At 36.9% G+C, this 18,985-nt stretch overlaps 1 protein-coding gene across 2 annotated transcripts in view; it reads left to right on the top strand.

Annotated features, from left to right (window-relative positions):
- Positions 1–18,985, top strand: part of FAM120B (family with sequence similarity 120B) — a 109,745-nt gene that overhangs the window by 15,884 nt on the left and 74,876 nt on the right. For both annotated transcript variants that reach the window (XM_037817569.1, XM_037817568.1), the window contains exon 5: positions 12,696–12,797. In XM_037817569.1, coding sequence (XP_037673497.1) covers positions 12,696–12,797 — 102 coding nt within the window. The remainder of the gene's footprint in view (positions 1–12,695; positions 12,798–18,985) is intronic.

Below are 18,985 nucleotides of genomic sequence, written 5' to 3'. Positions count from 1 at the left end.
AGCAGTAAAATAGGAGAGGGTCTTTAACACAGAGTATAAAGTTAATCAGAGCCCTATAATCCTATGTCAGGAATAGTTTGGGGGGATGAAGAGTATAGAAGAGCACTTCATAACTAGAAACCCAATAATACTTGGTGCATTTAGTTACCTCTTAGGCAAGGCCTTGCTCATATCACACAGAGATTGACCAGTACTTTATGGTCTGATCTGAGAGTGCTTTGATAAGAATTGTAGCCTAGCAAACTATCATCAGGACCAAAGATAGAAGCATTTGGATCCCAGTGAAAGGGTATCTGTGGCCCATTTGTGTAAACACCATTATTTCCAAACGTTATCAATGTTAGTTAATATTATTCTATTTTCCTGGAAAGTAAGTATTAAATAATCTATAGGTGGTGATAGGATCATCAGATTAAAATGTTGTAATTATTCTTTTTTGTCGGGGGCGAGGGGTCATTGAATTCCAATTTTCGTTAGATTCCTAACACCGACCAGCGTGTAGTACTTTCTCCCATATGTGCTGTGAGAGTTCAAACACTTACGTGACCTACGGAAGACATAAGAAAGATGTTTAAGCTTATTTAGAAAAAAACAAACAAACAAAAAAACAGAAATGAAAGAACCTATATAATAAACTTTGGGGCCAAATATTGTTTAAATACATTTTTTGTTTTGTTTTTCTTACTTGGCTCTCTGCCAGTGTTCCTCCTTTGTTACGTGAATGAAGGAATGATGGCAAATTGACAGTAATTATTTAAAAAAATCGTCCTCACCATGAAAATTTTTTCACTTTGTAGTATATTTACCTGGAATTGTTTTCAGAGTATTTCACTAAATGAGATTATAATATATAAATTTTTGTTTCGCTAATTTTTAAATTTTATACTTTGTTCATGCAATTTATTTATAGCCATATCTTTGCTGCATTACTATGTAAACATGAAACATTATTCAAATTGAGCTCACCTTCACAGTTGATCTTTATTTTCCTTTATTCTTAACATTTTGGCTTTCTACATGAAGTTTTACATTATTAGGTATGAAAATAAAATGCTGCTATTGCTGGTTTATTTATGATGTTAATGAAACATTCTGTTATTTGCTTGGTCTAGCCTATTATTCCATGTGCACTTGAAAATGATGTATATTCTACCATTGTTAAGTGTAAAGTTCTATAAATATCAAGAGTTAATAGGGTTATTCAAGTCTCTATGTCCTTACTGATTTTCTATCTACTTTTCTTAGTTCTGAGAGAGAAGTGTTGAAATCTCCAGATATTATTGTGGATTTGTCTATTTCTTCCTTCAGTTCTATCAGTTTTTGCTTCAGTATTTTGAAGCTCTTGTTATTAGGTGCATACACATTGAGGATTATTATGTTTCTGAATGAATTGGCCCTTTTTAACATAATGAAATTTCCCTCTTCTTATCTGGTAATACTGTGTTCCAAAGCTGGCTGTATGCACTCTTAATTTTCTCATGATTAATGTTTGCATGGTGTGTCTTTTTTCTATTCTTTTACTTTGAAGTATTTCTTTATATTTGAAGTGCATCTCTTTTAAACAGCATATCTCATCTGGCAGGCCTTCTTTTAATTGGAATGTTTATACCATTTACATTTAATGTAGTTATTGACATGACTGGGTTTAAGTCTTCCTTTTTTCTCTTTGCTCTGTTTTTTTTTCCCCTGATTTTCCCCTTTTCTGACCTTTTTTTTTTTTGATTAATTGAATAATTTTTTTACTATTTTGTTTTATTTCCCCTGTTGGCTGATTTGTATTTAGCTATATTTTTTCATGGTTGCAGGGTTTACAATATATATTTTTAACTTATCAAAATTTGTCCTCAAATAATTTAATATTACCATATTTTACATGTAATGAAAAACCTTACAGCAGTGTACTTTCATTCTCCTATCATTTTCGCTATTGTTGTCTTATATCTTCTGCATTTTTAAAAACTTTTATGGAAACAATTGTAGACTCACAGGGAGTTGCAAAAATAGCACAGAGTCCTATAAACCCTTCACCCAGCCTCCCCCAAAGGCAACATCGTATATAACTATGGTATAATATCAAAGCCAAAAAATTGACATTTGTACAGTACTGTTAACTAGACTACAGACCTTATTCATTTTTCACCATTTTTATATGCATTCATTTGTATGTGTGTGACTTCTGTGCAATTTTATTGTGTGTATAGATTCATGTAACCATCACCAGAGTCACGATACAGGACTCTTCTATTACCAGAAAGGAACTTTCTCATGCTACCCCTTTTATACTAGCCTCTGGTTTCCTGCCATCCTTGTTGCCTGGCAAACACTAATCTGTTCTCCATGTCTATAATTTTGCTATTTTGAAATTGTTAGATAAATGGAAGCATATAGTATTTAACCTTTTGAGATTATGGACGTTTTAAGCCCCATTCTACATTGTTTTTACTGTTACTTTAAAGAAGAAGTTGGCAAACTTTCTGCTAAGGGCCAGATGATAGAAAATATTTTAGGCTTTGTGGGTCCCTTACAGTATCTGTTGCAACTACTCAGCTGTGCTCTTTGTAGTACAAAAGTGGCCATAGGCAGTATGGAGATGAATCGGTATGGCTGTGTTCCCACAAAACTTTATATAATTTCCCCATGTCACAAATATTATGATTTTGATTTTTTTTCAACCATTTGAAGATGTGAAAACCAATTTTAGCTTGCAAGCTATACAAGAGGCAGGCTAGATTTGGCCTATGGGCTGTAGTTTCCTGACCCCTGCTTTAAACAATTACATTTCAAAGAAATTAGCAAATAAGAGAAAGTCCTTTATATTTACTGTTTGCAATGTGCTGCTTTCCTTTATGTATATCCAGATTTCTGTATAATGTCATTTTCCTTTATCCTGAAGACTTTTGATATTTCTTGTGGTGTTGGTATTAATTTTCTGAGTTTTTTCTTTCTGAAAATCTCTTTATTTCACCTGTATTTTTGAAGTTTCTTTGGCTATATGGACATGATAGTTTTATTTTTCTTTCCAGTGCCTTAAAGATGTCATTATATTGTCTCCTACTTATATTGTTAATTATAAGATGACAGTAGTCATTCTTATTGTTCCCTGTATGTAATGTCTTTTTTCCACTCTGTTTTTAAGATTTTTTTATTTATCACTGTTTTTAGCAATTTGATTAAGATGTGCTTTGGAAAGGTATATGTTATATTTATCTTGCTTGGGGTTCTTAAGCATCTTGGATCTGTGGGTTTATATTTCCTGTCAAATTTGAAAAGAAAAATGTGAGCATTATTACATCAAATTTTTTTTCTGCTTCAACCTCTTTCACTTTTCCCTCTAGGCCTCAAATTATGTATATATGGTATGTGTTAGTTTGAATTATGTACCCCAATTTAGACATGTCCTTAATCTTAATCTGTGTCCCCGTGGGTGTGAACTCATTGTAAATAGGACCTTTTGAAGATGTTATTTTTAGGTAAGGTGGGTCCAACTGAACCAGGGTGGGTCTTAATCTGGATTACTGGAGGTCTTACAAGAGAAGGCCCCAGGGAGAAGTCAGAAGTCAGCAGGAATCCAGAAGAGGAAAGAGAGGAGATCTCCATGTGACAGGAAAGCCAAGGAACCCCAGAATTGCTGGCCAGCCAGAACACTGCCAGCCCCGGGAGGAAGCAAGCGTTCTAGCCTCTGAAACCGTGAAACAGTAAATTCCCGTTGTTTATGCCAACCCACTGTGTGGTATTTGTTACAGCAGCCTGGCAGTCAAAGACATGGTGTGTGACTTCTTAATGTCCTTCAGGTCAGTCACAGATGCTTTTTTTGTTAAGCCTCTTTTCTCTCTGTGTTTCAATATGGATAGTTTCTATTGTCCTGTTTTCAGGTTTACCGATCTTTTCTTCCACAATGTCTAATCTGCTATTAACCCCCTCCAGTGAAATTGATATTGCATTTTTCAACTATTTTAAAAATATTTTTTGTCTTTTTTCTTGCCTTCATATTTTCCTTTAAATCCGTAAATATAGTCTTTATAACTTTTTAAAGTCTATATTTGCTAATTCCATCATCCCTGTCATTTCTTGGTGTGTGTCTATTTATTGACTTCTCTCCTCTAATGGATCCACACATTTTTGCTTATTCTCATTGTCTACTGTTTTTTCTTTTATTATATGCTGAAACATTTTGGATGATAAAGAACGTGGACGTTTGTTGTGTCAGGCAGTTAATTTACTTTATCATTTCAAGGATTGTTCTAAAGCTTTATTACCACAAGTCTGTAGTAACTTTTACTTCAGAGCTAGAGTGGCCTTACTCCTAAAACACGGGCTATCAACTGAGTGCCCAGGGTGTTTAACACAGTCTCTTTACTTTGGCTGGTGGGAAATACAATGTCTGCAAGCCCTGTGCAAGCGCCAGTAGTTGTTCACCTCATGGATCCCAGAAGTTATTCTTTGCCTGGCCTCACTGAGTATGTATATCTACTCACTGAGTATGTACATGTACACTCCCTGTGCATGTACAGCTTAGCATTCAACCAAAATCTCAAGAGCACTCCTGTGAAGATTTCTGGAGCACCTTCTCTGCCCAGCTCTCTGCTCTCTAGTAATCTAACCGGCAAGTCCCAGCTATTTCAGTAGTCTTGATCTCCATCTTGGTCCCCTCATCTCAGAGAGGTTGTCTTGGCCTGCTAGGGATCTCCCTCTCTAAGAAGGAAAATGCCTCTGGTGAGAAAGTTGGAGTGATTATGGCTTTTGCTTTGTTTTCCTTCTCTCTGGGATTGTAATCCTGCACTGCCTATTGTGCAGCATTTGAATGCAGTCCCTTCAAAAGTTTGTCCCACTTTATAGTAGCAGTGGTAAGCTAATCTGGTAGCACTACTTCATCTTGGCCAGAAGCAGAAGTCTGTACACAGGATTTCTAGTCGACGTTCTGTGCTGCTAGCATCAAGTGCAGCTGATGAAGTCTAGCACTAGATTGATTAATGTTTTTTTTTGGAAAATTTTGAGATATTCTTTTTATCCTCTGTGTTTCAAAATCTTCCTCCTCTTTCTATCCTCTGTTGTCTGTTATTAGAGCTACTATTAGATGGATGTTGAACTTCCTTGATTAATAGTCTGTTTTTCTTCATTTTTAATCTCTGTTTTTACCTTTTTGTTCTGCATTATGGGAAAATTTGTCAGCCTCATTTTTCAATTGAGGATAATTCTCCTCTTTCCATCTAGACCTGCTTTTCCCAGTGCCCCCAACTAAATGTACTGCTTTTCTCTTTTCTTTATTACAGCACGTCTGCTCATCTTTACTAGCCTTTACCTGATGCTTGAATTCATGCTGACATTTTTTGGCTTCTGTGTAACACCCTATTCTCTTGATGTCTTCCTTTCATCCGAGGCTCCTTCGTCTTTCTCCAGCTCCTGCATTCTCTCTACTGAACTCGACATGTAGTTCCTAAGAGCTGGGTCTTGGACCCTCTTTCAGCCACGCTTTCTCATTCACTTGCATTGCTTAAACTGTGTCCATGTTGACAAATGCCAAAGTTATATTTCTGGCTCAGGCCACTCTTCTGAACTGTAGGCATGTACCTGATTAATTCTCTCCATCCCTCAAGCCTTACGTTAAAGCTAACTTCCCCACATTCTTCCCTTATTCCCTAGTCAAAATTAAGTTCCTCTCTCAAAACACCTTATGCTTTTCATTCTCAGACTTACGACAGTGTGTAATTATCTGTTTGTTTGTGTGGTTATTTGTCTAATATGTCTCTTCCCCACTGGGCTGTAAGCTACCCACCATGGAATGTTCATAGTGATATTTGCTGTACCTAGCAGATTTCTTGGTATGAATTACGTGATCAATGTACATTTGTAGAGTGAAGGTTTAAAATACTGCCTTTTCAGGAGTATTTGCATTTAGTAACCCATTCCTTAGAAAAGGATAACTCAAATGACTGAATTTCAGACACAGGTGGCAGAGAGATCTTTGTCTCTCAAATCCCATTGGGGTAATCAGCTGTCTTCAAGTACAGCTAACAGATGGGAGCTCACTAATTTGAAGTAAAATTCAAAATAAAAGGCCTCGTTAAACTATATTTAAATCAAAGATCCCTTTAAACTACCTGGTATAGGCTCTAAACACTAGAGCCAGTCTTTTAAATTTGCACAATGATCTCTGAGCCAAAAGGTTTTAAGTCACAGGCACTGAATTGATATGTTGATATATCAAAATCCCTAACTATGGATGCAGTTTGGATAACTCATCTATTGGACACACCAGTTCATCTGATTATATCAGAGGGTACCTCTTTCAGGAGTGGTTGTTTCTGTCACTCCTACATGTGTTTTATGTAGTTTAGTATGATATTTAGCTGTACTAGATGGCTCAGCGGTCAAAAGGGGGAAAAGAAACCTTGAAATTGCATACGTCCTCAGCCCCGTTCCTGGCTTCCAACTCTGTTTCTTAGTCTCCCTAAATGATATTCTTAGCTTGGAGTCATTTTATGAAACTTTATGAATTTGAGGAAACAGAAGAGATTCAGGAAGGTACAAAAAGTGAAATCTGTTCTGTTCTCTTTTAGGTCTTACTAGTATTAGCGAAAAACCACCTAGGTATGAGCAGCCTTTAACAATGGCTCCAGTTCCTTTAAGGTTAATGGCCCTTTTTCTTATCTTTCTCTCATCTAGCAGGAGTTCTAGAAGATCCCACTGATGGTTTGGAGAAAGCAGGTGGTATTGGGATGGGGACTGCCCTCAGCCTTCTGAGTAAACAGTTGGTTTAACTCTTTACAAAGCTGCCTCAAGGCTACCGAGTCATTAAAATCCAAAACATTTACTTAAAGGGTGATTTCTTTATTTTTCCAAATTTGTATACAAAAAAGAATGTTTGGGGAGCTTTTCTGTTTTTTTTAAGATAGCAATTCTAGAATAAACCAGCAGTATGAAAATATTATAGAACCATACAGACAAGATAGACTTTTTTAAATGTGGAGGAGAGGATGGTTATCAAATTTTAAAATCCCAGTAATTGAAAGGTTAAAATCAATGTTCCTTCTCATCATTCTGTCTTCCCCTGCCCAGTGTCAGCCCCCAGACAGTTCCACAATTTTGCTCCCGGGGGGAAAGTCTTAGTTATATATAGAAGCTTTTACAAAGTACAGTGCACCCTTTGAGGATAGCAAAAGAGTAAGTTTGATTATGTAATTTTTCTGTTTTCCTTGTAAAATGTCATAGGCAACAAGTACAGAGTAAAACTAGCAAAGGATTTTTACTCTATTTAAGGATTTAGTTTTATTCAAATAAATAACTTTCTATTTTAATATTGAAATAAGTAATTAAAAAATATAAACTGATATACTTTTCAAACTGCAACTTAATTTCAGTTTGTTGAATAGTGATGTCAAATATGACTGTTCTTTACTTTTTTCAGAGCCCTCAGAATAAAGTTCATCTGAGCAATATTTTATTTTATTTCTTGCTTGCTACTTCTGTAAAATTTTGCTTTGCTCTTTTGAATTCAGAGCCCACCAAGGTGAAAGCTCCAGTGAGAAAAGGTGGCCCAGAAAAGAATTCCCAGACTTCATTTCCTCTTCTTTTTTCTTGATATATCAGGCAGTTTATTAAAAGAAGAATCGTTTTGATTCAGACCAACAAAATTATAGCAAATGTTGTTGCTGTGGTTTTAAAAATGCATGTTAGATTAAAATCTCTGAAGTAATATGGCATGCAAGAGTATTTGCTAAACTTTAAGATTTTCCTGTAAAACATGTTTATTTTTTATTTTAAGAAGATGTAGTCTCAGATACTGCTTTGCATCCGCTTCAGGTTTTTGAAAGTAACACTGGGTGTTGTGACTATAAGAGTGATAATATAAATTCAAAACTCAAAAACACTCTCACCTGAATATTTAGACTTGGATAAAGACATTATCTAGACTTCTAAAATTATTGTTTATTGATGTTGATAACATTTTCTAGCCACTGTGTGCCAGCATTTTATCCTTTTTTTGATGTTAAGAAGGCTGTCAAATCATATTGTGGGTCTCTTAATTTACATATCTGTTGGTTGCAGAACTAGTCACAAAGTTAAGGTTAGAATGTAGAACCTGAAGACTCCCTTACCTCAGAGGAAATACTAGATTTTAATATCCCTTTCTTTTTGTTACCCAATTATTTTCCTCTGTTCTTCCCCAGAATTTACCACAATTTCAGATGAAATTTCATTGAGACAATTAAATTTATGCTCTGGAAAATTAATTTTATATGTGAAAATCAAGAGTTTTTAATATTTAAGGCTCTGTCTAATAAATGGCTATAAGTACTGAATTTTAAGAAGCGTAGTTCTCTCTTGTTCTGTGACATCTGTGCAGTCAGTGAAACTTATCAGATATAAGTAAATCACTTCAAAAAGTAAAAGCTTTAATTAATTCATGAAGAATACAGTATATTCTTGTTTTTAACTATATCTATAGTCTTTATAAAGTTGCTGCAAATTACAAATACTGAGCCATAGGAGATATATGGGGTTAGTTCCTGTGAGCTTCTGGTCACAACATTTTCATTAATCGATAGATAAATTATCCTGTTTTATGCATGTTTCTGTGTAAAACACCTTTTAACAAATATGGCTGATTCATTGACATTGAACTCACAGCCAGTAGCACTGTAACTCATGCCTGAATACACGTGTATTTTGTCTAAGGCATTCGGGACCACTAGACAGCCCTTCGGCACTGCACTTGGGAGTCATTTTAAACAGTGAAATCACAAAAAGAAAAGGAACAAAAATGTGAAAAACATGGCCCTAAACATCCCACTTAAAAGGACACTTGTTTGCAGTATGAAAACTGAAACAAGAAGGCAGAACATCACCTTGTTCAACCACAGCAGCTGGGAGTGTGTGTTTCAAGTGATGTGGATTTTTCGCCATTTTGCACACATCTGTAAATGACTGCGAAAGTGCCACAAAGATTGATTTGGAGGTTACAAATAAATTTTAGCGAGAAGGCAAATTTGCAAATATGGAATCCTGAATAATGGGGATTGAGTATACTTTGTACTTAATATGGATATTAACCCTATTTGGTCCCTAATTCTTGTGGAAAAAAGGGAATTTGGGCTTTGTGATTATCATCAGTCTTGTTTTGCTTGCTGAGTCTTGTGCAGAATCGTGGTTTTATAGATTCTTTGAACCGTTCTAGATGGCCGGCTACTTCATTCTGGATTGTAGTTGAATAACTTGACTAAATTCTCTTGGAATTTCCGTTCAAAAACTGATTTCCCTCGGTTTTAACATGAAAGGAAATGATAGAAAATCTGCTTGTTTTTAATAAAGGACACCAGTGCCCGTCATGAAACTATCTTTATTTTCTCTGGATAAGTTCTTTAGCAGTAAAACTATTTTGGCCATCAACTCTGAACTTCTGTGTTACAAACAGTTTGGAATGAAATATTACTTCTGCATTGATGATATAAAATACAGTTTTGTAACTATTTTTGTAATTTTCCAAGGAAACCGTTGGCAAACTAAATGATGACAGTTGTCGAATATTTGTATTCATTGAGTTACTAAAGCCTGGCAATATTCATCTTTTGGTAACTTCTTTCGGAAACAGCAATTTAGGATATTGTTCACTGAGTTGACTTATTTTTTTACTAGAGAAGTTGTAGTTACAGAAAATTGCACAGAAAGTACACAGTGCAACTCTTACATGCAGTTTTCCCTATTAACGTTTTGCATTAGTGTGGTACTTTTGTTACAGTCGATGAAACAATATTATTGTAATCATGCTATTAACTTTAGCCCACTCTTCACTTTAGGGTTCACTCTGTGTTGTACAGTTCTATGGTCTGTTTGTGTGTGTATGTGGTAACTTATATACAACCAAGTATTTTCCTGAGTTGACTGTTTTTTAATGTAATGAAAGCCTAGACCAGGAGGATTTCATAGGAAGTGTTTTGTTTTGTTTTTTTTCAACTATAAGAATACTTCTCCTCGGACTTTTTTGTATGTGTGAATTTAGGCTGAGTTGAATTTGTTCATTCAACTTATTTAACAAGCATCTGCTCTGTGCTCTATGCTGGAAACAGGGGATATGATATGAAGAAGACATAGTTCTTGCTATCGAGGCGCTCCCAGTTAGGGGGGTTGGTTTACAGATAAATAAGTAGGCATTTGCAGTACTCTAGTGAATGTACCGTGAGAGGTGCAGGATGCTTCAGGGATACTCAGGAAGGACATGGGCCCCATCTTTGAGGAACTGACATCCAAGCTGAAAGGTAGAAGAGGAGAATTGACTAAATGAAGATGAAGGGAGGGGAGCACAGAATAGGAGGGGTGTGTGATGGGGACCTGGGTGGACAGGAGAGAGTTCCACAGCGAGGGACACCACATCCAGACATGAAGGTGTGAAAAGGCAAGAGGTGCTGGGCCCTGAATGTGAAAGACTTGGTTCTCGAAGTGTGGTCCCCAGACCAGTAGCATCAGTGTTACCTGAGAACTTGCTAGAACTTCAGATTCCTGAGTCCCACCCCAGTTCTTCTAGGGGAGTGGGTCAGTCATCAGTGCCTTCACGTGACCTCCAGGAGATTCTGATGCATGCTCAGGAATGAGGACTACTGAGGGGGAGGAGAGCGAGGGACAGTGCTGGAGATGAAGCAGCAGCAAATTCGTGAAGGACTAATACCATCCTGTGTTTGCACTTCTGTCCTGGGGGCTGTGGGAGGGCTACCAGAGGGAGCAACCTGATGAAATCTTCATTCTAAACAAAACCTTCCATTTGCAGTGCAGAGAATGTATTGGATGGGGGTGAGACTGAAGTCTGAAAGAATGGTTAGGAGAAAGATAATCGTGTCCAGAACTAGGGTGGTGGCAGTGGGGTGAGAGAGAACGTGGGTGCGTTGCAGAGGTAGTTCATTTATAGGACTTGATTTATTGGATATGAAGGATGAGTCAAAAATGTTTTAATGTGGGTACCCAGGAAGTTCAACACATCATTCACTAAGATAGGGAAAATGATAGGAAAAATAAGTTTGGGGTGGAAGGTTGTAACTTTAGCCTTAGGCGTGTTGAATTTGAGGTACCTGTGGGAGAGACTACATAAAGCGTAATGGTTGTCAACAGGGGTCCTGGCCTTGGTCCCTCTCTGAGCCTTTGTTTCCTTTTCTGTAGCATGGGGGTGATGATGCTGTTTACCTGTGAAGTTGTTGTTAGGATTAAATGAGTAAATGCATGGTAAGTGTCTGGCGTATGTTAAACAATAAGTTTTAGCTGTTGTCATTCTCCTAATGCAGATGCCTGGGGCTCAGGAGAGTTCTGGGTCAGACGTACATGAAAATGCAGTGTAAGTGTGGGAGTGGGAGCCTTGGGAGTGGACGAGGAACATACACAGATAGTAGCTGGAGAAGAGCAGAAGGCCTCAGGCAGAGCCCTGAGCATTTAAGGGAAGGGCAGAAAAACTAGCCTTACAAAGGAACTGAGGAGACCAAGGGGTAATGAGGAAACCAGGAGACCCAGATGCCACAGAATCCTGGGGAAGTGACAATTTCAATAAGGAGGATGTGTGGCCAACAGTGTTAGATGTTACTGACATTTAAATATGATAGGGACTAAAAACGTCCATTGGATTTAACAACCAAGAGGTTATTGCTAGTTTTCCTTGGCAAAGCCATTTCAATGAGTAGTGTGGACTGAAGCCAGACTAGAGAGAGTTAATCCGCGAGTGAGGCAGTGAAACCAGTCTTTTAGCAAGGTGGGCAGCCACGGAGGAGAGGGCAGGCTATGGAGTCAAAGGAAAGTCTTTTTAATTTTTATTGTTTTTTTTTTAAAAAGGAAGGGCGTGAGCATGTTTAGATTGGAATCCACCGAAGAGGCTTACAAGAGGAAGGAAGGGGCCAGTGAGTAGAGAGAGGTCACCGAGGGTGGGATCCGGAAATCAAATGGAGCTATGGGAGGACGATGGGGTAGCGAGGGTGGGCACTTCTGCGTAAGCTGGAGAGGACGGAAAGACGGCGTGGAAGCAGGTAAATATTAGGTGCTGTGATAGAAAACCAAGGCCACACTTACTTGATGGCCTGTATTTTCTCTGGAACTTCAAGATGGGCTAAGTGAGACTCTTGAGTACGAAAGTGTTTATTTCACTTTAACTTTACTGAGTAGGTTAAAAGAATTAAAATTGAACTGAATTTTTAATGGCAATTAGGAATCCAAAAACAGAGAAATACATTTGTTCTAGATTATTTCCACCTGCTTTTGGAATAGTTTCACATAATAGTTTTGACAGTTGCTTAAAATAACTGTTTAAGACTGGAAAGGACTTGTCATGTTTCAGCAATTTTCTCTCGATGTTTTATGAAACAAGTGTGAGGGCTCGGGAGGGAAGGGAAGAAGGACATTTTAGTAATTACTGAATTGATAAACTCTCTGCTTTCATTCAGTTGTTTTCTTACCCAGCTTATACCTCCTTTGCTTTCTAGACTTTTTCCGAGAGTCCTGTTGTTCCCCAGGCCCCTAGATTTTAGTCAGATCCAGAGGGTATCATCCTTTTTGGAATGAGTGAATGTCCCCCAGATCTGAGGGTAGGAAACCAACTGTTGGTTTTGAGAGCTCACTTGTGATTGTGATTGGTTAAACTCAGGCAAAGTTGGGTTTGTTAATGCTCTTAACCTGGAAACAAAAGGTAATGTTCATGTGCAAGTATTGATCCAGCTATCTTTACTTAGATGGTGTCAGCGCCTGCCCCACAGTAAAGGAGTGGTTTGTGTACTCGGGGAACCCGCTGAAGCATCCGGACCTGGTTCAACCTCTGCAGATGAACATTCCAGGTACAGATAGCCTTTATTTAACTAAAAACACAGATTCACTTATTGTGCATTGTAAGTCCAAAAAAAAGAGATCGGAAGTATATTTTTCCAGAACTGCGCATACACTAATTTTCATTTCAAACCTTAGTCTAAGATGAATACATTTATCTAACATTTAAAAAACAAAAGGGAGTAAAGGGCATTGTAGCAGATTTATCCTGGACCACTCTACTATATTGCTTTGCTCTTGCCTTCTACCTCCACCTGCTGCTCAAGGTCCACACCAATGGGAAGAGAAAAGAAAACTTAAGAGGACCCAACCCCCAAAGATCAGAATTTATGCATTGGAGCTCGTTGCTGCTATATCCCCAGTGCCTGGAACTCAGCTGGCACTCAGTAAATATCCATTGAATTAAACAAAATTGGAGTCTTGGTATTCTACTCGAATCAACTCTTTTCTCCCTGCTACTTAGTAATGTAGAAAAGGATTATTAAAGTTCTCCTTATGGTTTGAGTTAAAGAGAATATTTGACTATCCACCATTTTATCATCAAATTATTTTAAAGGTCACTCCATATAATGTTTTAGTAAACTCTGGAAGCAGTATAGTCATCAGAGCTAGCACTGCTCGAGTTTATTAGAACATTCTATTTGGCCCTAATAGAAGTATATTTTGAAGAGTTTTGGAACTGAAGGGAAATAAAAGAAAACTACTTAAACTGGAAAAACAAGTTTTATTTTCATTAAAGCATATAAAGGGAATGAAAAACAAAGTTCACCGAAAAGTTGGCAGCTTTTCTTCCTAAGAGTCCTTAGGATCTGAAAAAGACCAAGGATTTATAACTTTAAGGGAGAATGTTCTACATATAGACAGTTAAAAAAGAAGAGAATGAGTTTTAGTGTTTATTTTTAGTGGCCCTTTTCATTCTTTCAGAGAAAAATATTTTTCTAAAGCTTTGATATACTGTTTTTGTATGCATTAAATTTTCTCATGCCACTATTATTTTCCATCACATGAGCCTGTAATTTACCAAATAAGGTTTTGAATATTGCAAAATGTTTTTTTTTTTTGGTAAATGGAATAGTATGGGGAGAGAAGTTGAGGAAAGTTATTCTAGGGAATGTTTCTTTATTCTATCAATCAATGATAGATTCAAACTTAAAAACTAGTTGTCACGCAAATAATATGCTTTAGCATTTATTTTTATAGCAAGAAGTGTTTTTAAACAATAACCAAAATAATTTTCCAAAAATGTAACGTATGTAATTTCTACCTTATAGTATCTTCCTAAAAGTAATGTAGAAAAGGATTATTAAAGTTCTCCTTATGGTTTGTGTTAAAGAGAATATCTGACTAGTCATCATTATATCATCAATTAATTTTAAAGGTCACTCCATATAATGTTTTAGTAAACTCTAGAAGCAGTATAATTATCAGAGCTAGCACTGATAGAGTTTATTAGAACATTCTGTTTGGCCCTAATAGAACTGCAAAGCTTATGCATACTGCTCTACATAAAATGCATCCCAGAATTCTGCTTCTGGAATGAACTTTAAAGACAATTCGCATTTCATATCTCCTAAACCAGAAGTATGATTCTGAATTTTTATTGCAGATAACTTAGATGAATGAATCTTTGTTTATGCTTATGTTAATAATAATAAAAATGACAGTATTTTAAAATTTAAATATTTTTCTGTATCCATGAGGAAAAATGCCAAATGGTTTTAAAATTAAAATTGAAGCTCGACCATCCCATTTCCTGTTACAGGTATTCTCCATTGCTAAAAAAAAATCATGATTAAAAACAACAGAATACTGCTCATTGATCTTCTGCTTCCCCCTATGTCAAGAGCATCTGAAATTTGCAAATACCATTCGTATAGGTGCTAAGTATTGTTACATGACTAGTCAGGTATCTCCAGGTAGAACAAGGCGTCATTGTAGAGTTGAACACCACCATCAGCATACCCATTTCTGCTTTTTCTTGTTCTTTCAGAAGTGTGTTAGTTAGGTTGATCTCGTAAATGCCACATTTTTCAATGAGTTTCCCAATATAGTGGCTGTGCCCCATCTTTTTATAAATAGATAGTGTATGTGTGTATGATAAATACACGCATTCCTGTATGTGTATTACATTTCATTTATCTTAAAATACATCATGATGTTTCTGATAACACAAGTTGGATACACTTTAGTATTAGCTTTATTTATCCAAACACATCTCTTAAAGAATCTTTGTGTTGGGTATGTGCTTGTTTATTTATTCTCAACACATGTACACCCCTACTTTCTTTCTTCTTCCCCACTGTCCTAACAGTCGACATTCCGTGGGAATGAGTCTTAGATCAAACAAAAGGCAAATATTTGAAATAGCCCTTTCTATCTTCAGAAATTGGAGATGCCTCTTTAAACAAAGTACAGGTGATTTTTTTTTCCTCTTCTCATTGTTATTTCTCTTAGTATCACAAGATACCCTTATTTTAGAAGCTTAGAAAAGCTAATTTCACACATCTAATTGGTAATTTATCAATCTAGAATGATATTTTTAAAGTGTGTTTTGCTCAAGAAACAGGAAGTAAACTTAGTATTTCTTGGCTATGTAAGGAGTCACCAGAAGCTTGCAAAGCACCTAAGGACACTATTTTACAAAATGAAATGTGGTAAAGTGATACATTTCATGAAAAAAGTTGCTACATTTGATCCATTCATTCTATCATTTACTGTTTAACAATTTTAGTGAAGTTTTCTCGGTTCAGTTTCCTCCTACATATACCGTTGAAGGTTTTCATCCTGACACTTGATGTATCAGGTCACGGAAGTCTTGTCAAATCTTTGCGGTTTCTGTGAATAGTGAATAGAGGCTTAGTTGCTAACTGTTATATGTGTGCATACGTATGCGGTTGGCACCCACAGAATGTCTATTCCAACAGATGCTGACGTTGCTGCCAGTCTCTAAAATTGCCTAGCCTGACCATCATGAGCTAAAATAAATGGGTTTTAAATCTCAATAGTGATTTTTCTTCCATTTATAAAATATAGTTTGAAGCTTTGTCAAATACATTATTGCAAATACACATTAGAGTCACAAGCCAAGGATTTAGTTTTGCATTGAATATTTTTTATAGCCACATTAACTACAGTTTGAATGCATTAGATAGAAGCAGTGTAACAATGTCATTTTGCAAACATGGAATTATATAGCTCATCCATGTAAATGTAGAGTTTAATATATTGAGATGTTAATACATGCTACTCCATTTATATCTGAATGAATTTTTTGCTTATTGAAAATAGGTTATTGAAGTTTATCACTTCATTGGAAAGGAAAGATTTAGTTTGCATATGAGTAGCCAGGGTTTTTTATTTTGTGTTCTTTTGGCTGGGCATGCTCTACCAACAGATAATGCCATTTAAAAATTGGACTTATGAGTAAAAATCTTCACTGATGACCTTGAGATGTAAGATCTTTGCAGGTTATTTCCAGAAGTTTTACTTCTCTCGTTCTGAGAGTGGACACAAGCCAGGCAGTTGAATGGTTTTTCTTACCCTAGGAATATGCAAGGAAAATAACCATAAGATAACAGTAGAATCCATTTATTAAAATACTTATTTCTCTATAAAAAGCACATAGAAGTACTGTGGTTTGGAGTCTAAGAGTGCCTCTGTTCATTCGCCTGTGTTTATAGCTGTGCAAACACGAATGGGACAGTTGCTTTGTTGCTGATGAGGCACGCCCAGCAGCCCTCCCCCCAGGGCTTGAGTCCTTCCAAGCATCTCTCAAGACACTCTTCCGAGTTGTCAATCATGGAAATGACCTCCTTCTCCCCACCCTTCTGCTTGGTTCTCTGGGGGTCGGTCTGCCCTGAAAGGTCCCTAGGTTGCCCTGTCCATCTAGTCACACAAAACCTTTTACCAAGTTATATAATTGGGTGTGAGGCTGGTGCATTTTAGATGCAACACTAGTGAGTGACCTGCAGACCCGATTGCTTGTTTAGGCCTCTAGATTATTGTTGGAGATATTTCCTATGCCCCTTTTGCATTTGGTAGTCCCAGACCTCTTAGGTTATCACACCAGGGTTAAAAACCATTTTTATTAGAATGAATTTATCAGTAGAAGACAGCTAATTGAAATGGTCCTTCAAAGAAATTCAGATCCTTTCCTGATTAAAGTGGTGGCAGTTATTGCTGATGATTGGAAATTTATCAACTGAGATGCAAATCTCTGTATGGATAGGAGAAACTGACATTTTATAGCATGACATTTTACTGCATTTAGAAAAAGAAACAACCTTGTAATTAAGATTTGTATGTAGTCATGTGAGGACCTTCAGATGTTCTGGAGATGTATTTGCTTTTAGCATAAAAAGACAATAACCCCAGAATATGCTATCTTCTCTTAAAGACAAAGTCACCTCAAGTTCTGCAGAAAGCTATGGAGATGTCTTACCTCCTAAATGAACATACAAATAGGCAATCAGTCAATTTTTCTTAACTAAATAATTATTGATGAAATTTAGGATTAAAATTCTCTGGTATAAAGGGATTTCTCAGGACATGGGTTTTCAAGCTCATGGTTTTCTATAATCTGTTGTTGCCATGTTACTCCTCAAATAGTTCTCAAGAATCTTCTATTATTATTGATAACTTACTTTTTTTTTTGTCTGGGTAAATGATTTCTTAGCCTTTGTGTTGAAGGATATTCTTTAAAGGAGTGTTCTTCAATCTTTGTCTGCATGAGAATCACCTGAAAGACCTGTTAGAACACAGATTGCTGAGCCCCAACCTTAGAATTCCTGGTTCAGTAGGTTTTGGGTGGGGCCCAGGAGTCCATATTTTAAACCAGTTCCCAGATTATATTGTGCTGCTGGTCTGAAAAAAGATACGGTGAAAAGAAAACTAAAATCCGTCAATTCCATAAGTCACCGGCTTTTTTTTTTCCAATTCTGTTGTCACAACCCCATACAGAGTTTCTCTAAAGGTTGAGGATTCAAGAAATCATTCATTCAATTTATACTGAATGCCCACAGTTCGAAGTACTTTGCTCCTTGCTGAGTGGCACTCCCTACAAAGAGGCCACACTTTGAAATAGAATCATTCTCTATTTCAGTGAATCTCACCACCATCCATCTAGTTCCAGATGCCTTAAAGCTAGGAGTCTTGCTCAGCATATCTGAGATTTCACCATGCCCTCTCTTTTTTTCCTCCCAATCACCTTAGATTCATCTCCTTTCCAGCTCCAGCTCCTCTGGCTTCTTCCCAGCCTCCTGTAATACCTTCATGTCAGTTCTTCCCATATCCCATTTTATGTTCCTCCAATCCATTTTCCGCTGAAGCCAAGGTGGTCTTTCCAAAACACAGACTCGCTTTTGGCATTCCTTTGGTTTAACCCTTCAGTTTCTTCCCATTGTTGATAGGACATAGACCTTTTCCTGGAACTTCTCTTTTCTTTCTTATCTTAACTAATTCCTACTCTTTCTTCAGATCTTGAATTAAATGCTTTTTCTTGCCATGTTACTCCTCAGATAGTTCAAGTCCTCCATCATGTGCTCTCAGAGGACTCTGTACCTCTTCTGCATAGTTAGCAGTTATGTATTGATGTGATTGTTTGACCAACATCCCTGTTCTCCACTAGATTGTAAACTGCCCGGGGACAGACGCTGTTTCTGTTTCATTCCCTATTGTATGTCCAGCACCTACCAGGATGCCTGGCATTTGGTAGTTACTCAAAAATATATGTTGAATAGATGGTTGGTTGATGTTTATATAGATGGGTAGGAAAACAGGAAGGGTTTTATATGCTGTACCCATTGCTGCCTCCTCCCAATTCTAGACAAAAGCTCATTTCTCCAACAACGCCCAGCCCGGTGTTCCTACCCGTCTCTTTGATGGAAACTTGCTTAGGCCTCCCTGCCCCGATTAGTTTGTTCCTCTTTGAGCTTCAGTATTCCTCCAATCAAACTTGTGTTATTCTCATATTATATTTTGTGTGCATGACCTTCTCCTGCAAGTTCTTCCAAGGCAGGGATGGTTCATATTTTATATGGGGCTATTCATCAATTATCAGAGCACCCACAGTTGTAGACATTCAATAAATATGAATTGAATTAGTGACTTTTTCAATTATCAACCTTCAGAGGAAACTTGGTATATAGCTGTGACAATATTAGTGGGAAAAAAAAAGTGGTAAACAACTTATGGAATTCAC

The sequence above is a fragment of the Choloepus didactylus genome, chromosome 24 (assembly GCF_015220235.1).
Source record: "Choloepus didactylus isolate mChoDid1 chromosome 24, mChoDid1.pri, whole genome shotgun sequence".
NCBI classification, from domain to species: Eukaryota; Metazoa; Chordata; class Mammalia; order Pilosa; family Megalonychidae; genus Choloepus; species Choloepus didactylus.
Note: the sequence above shows the minus strand (reverse complement) of the source record. Positions and strands in the feature narration are given on the sequence as shown.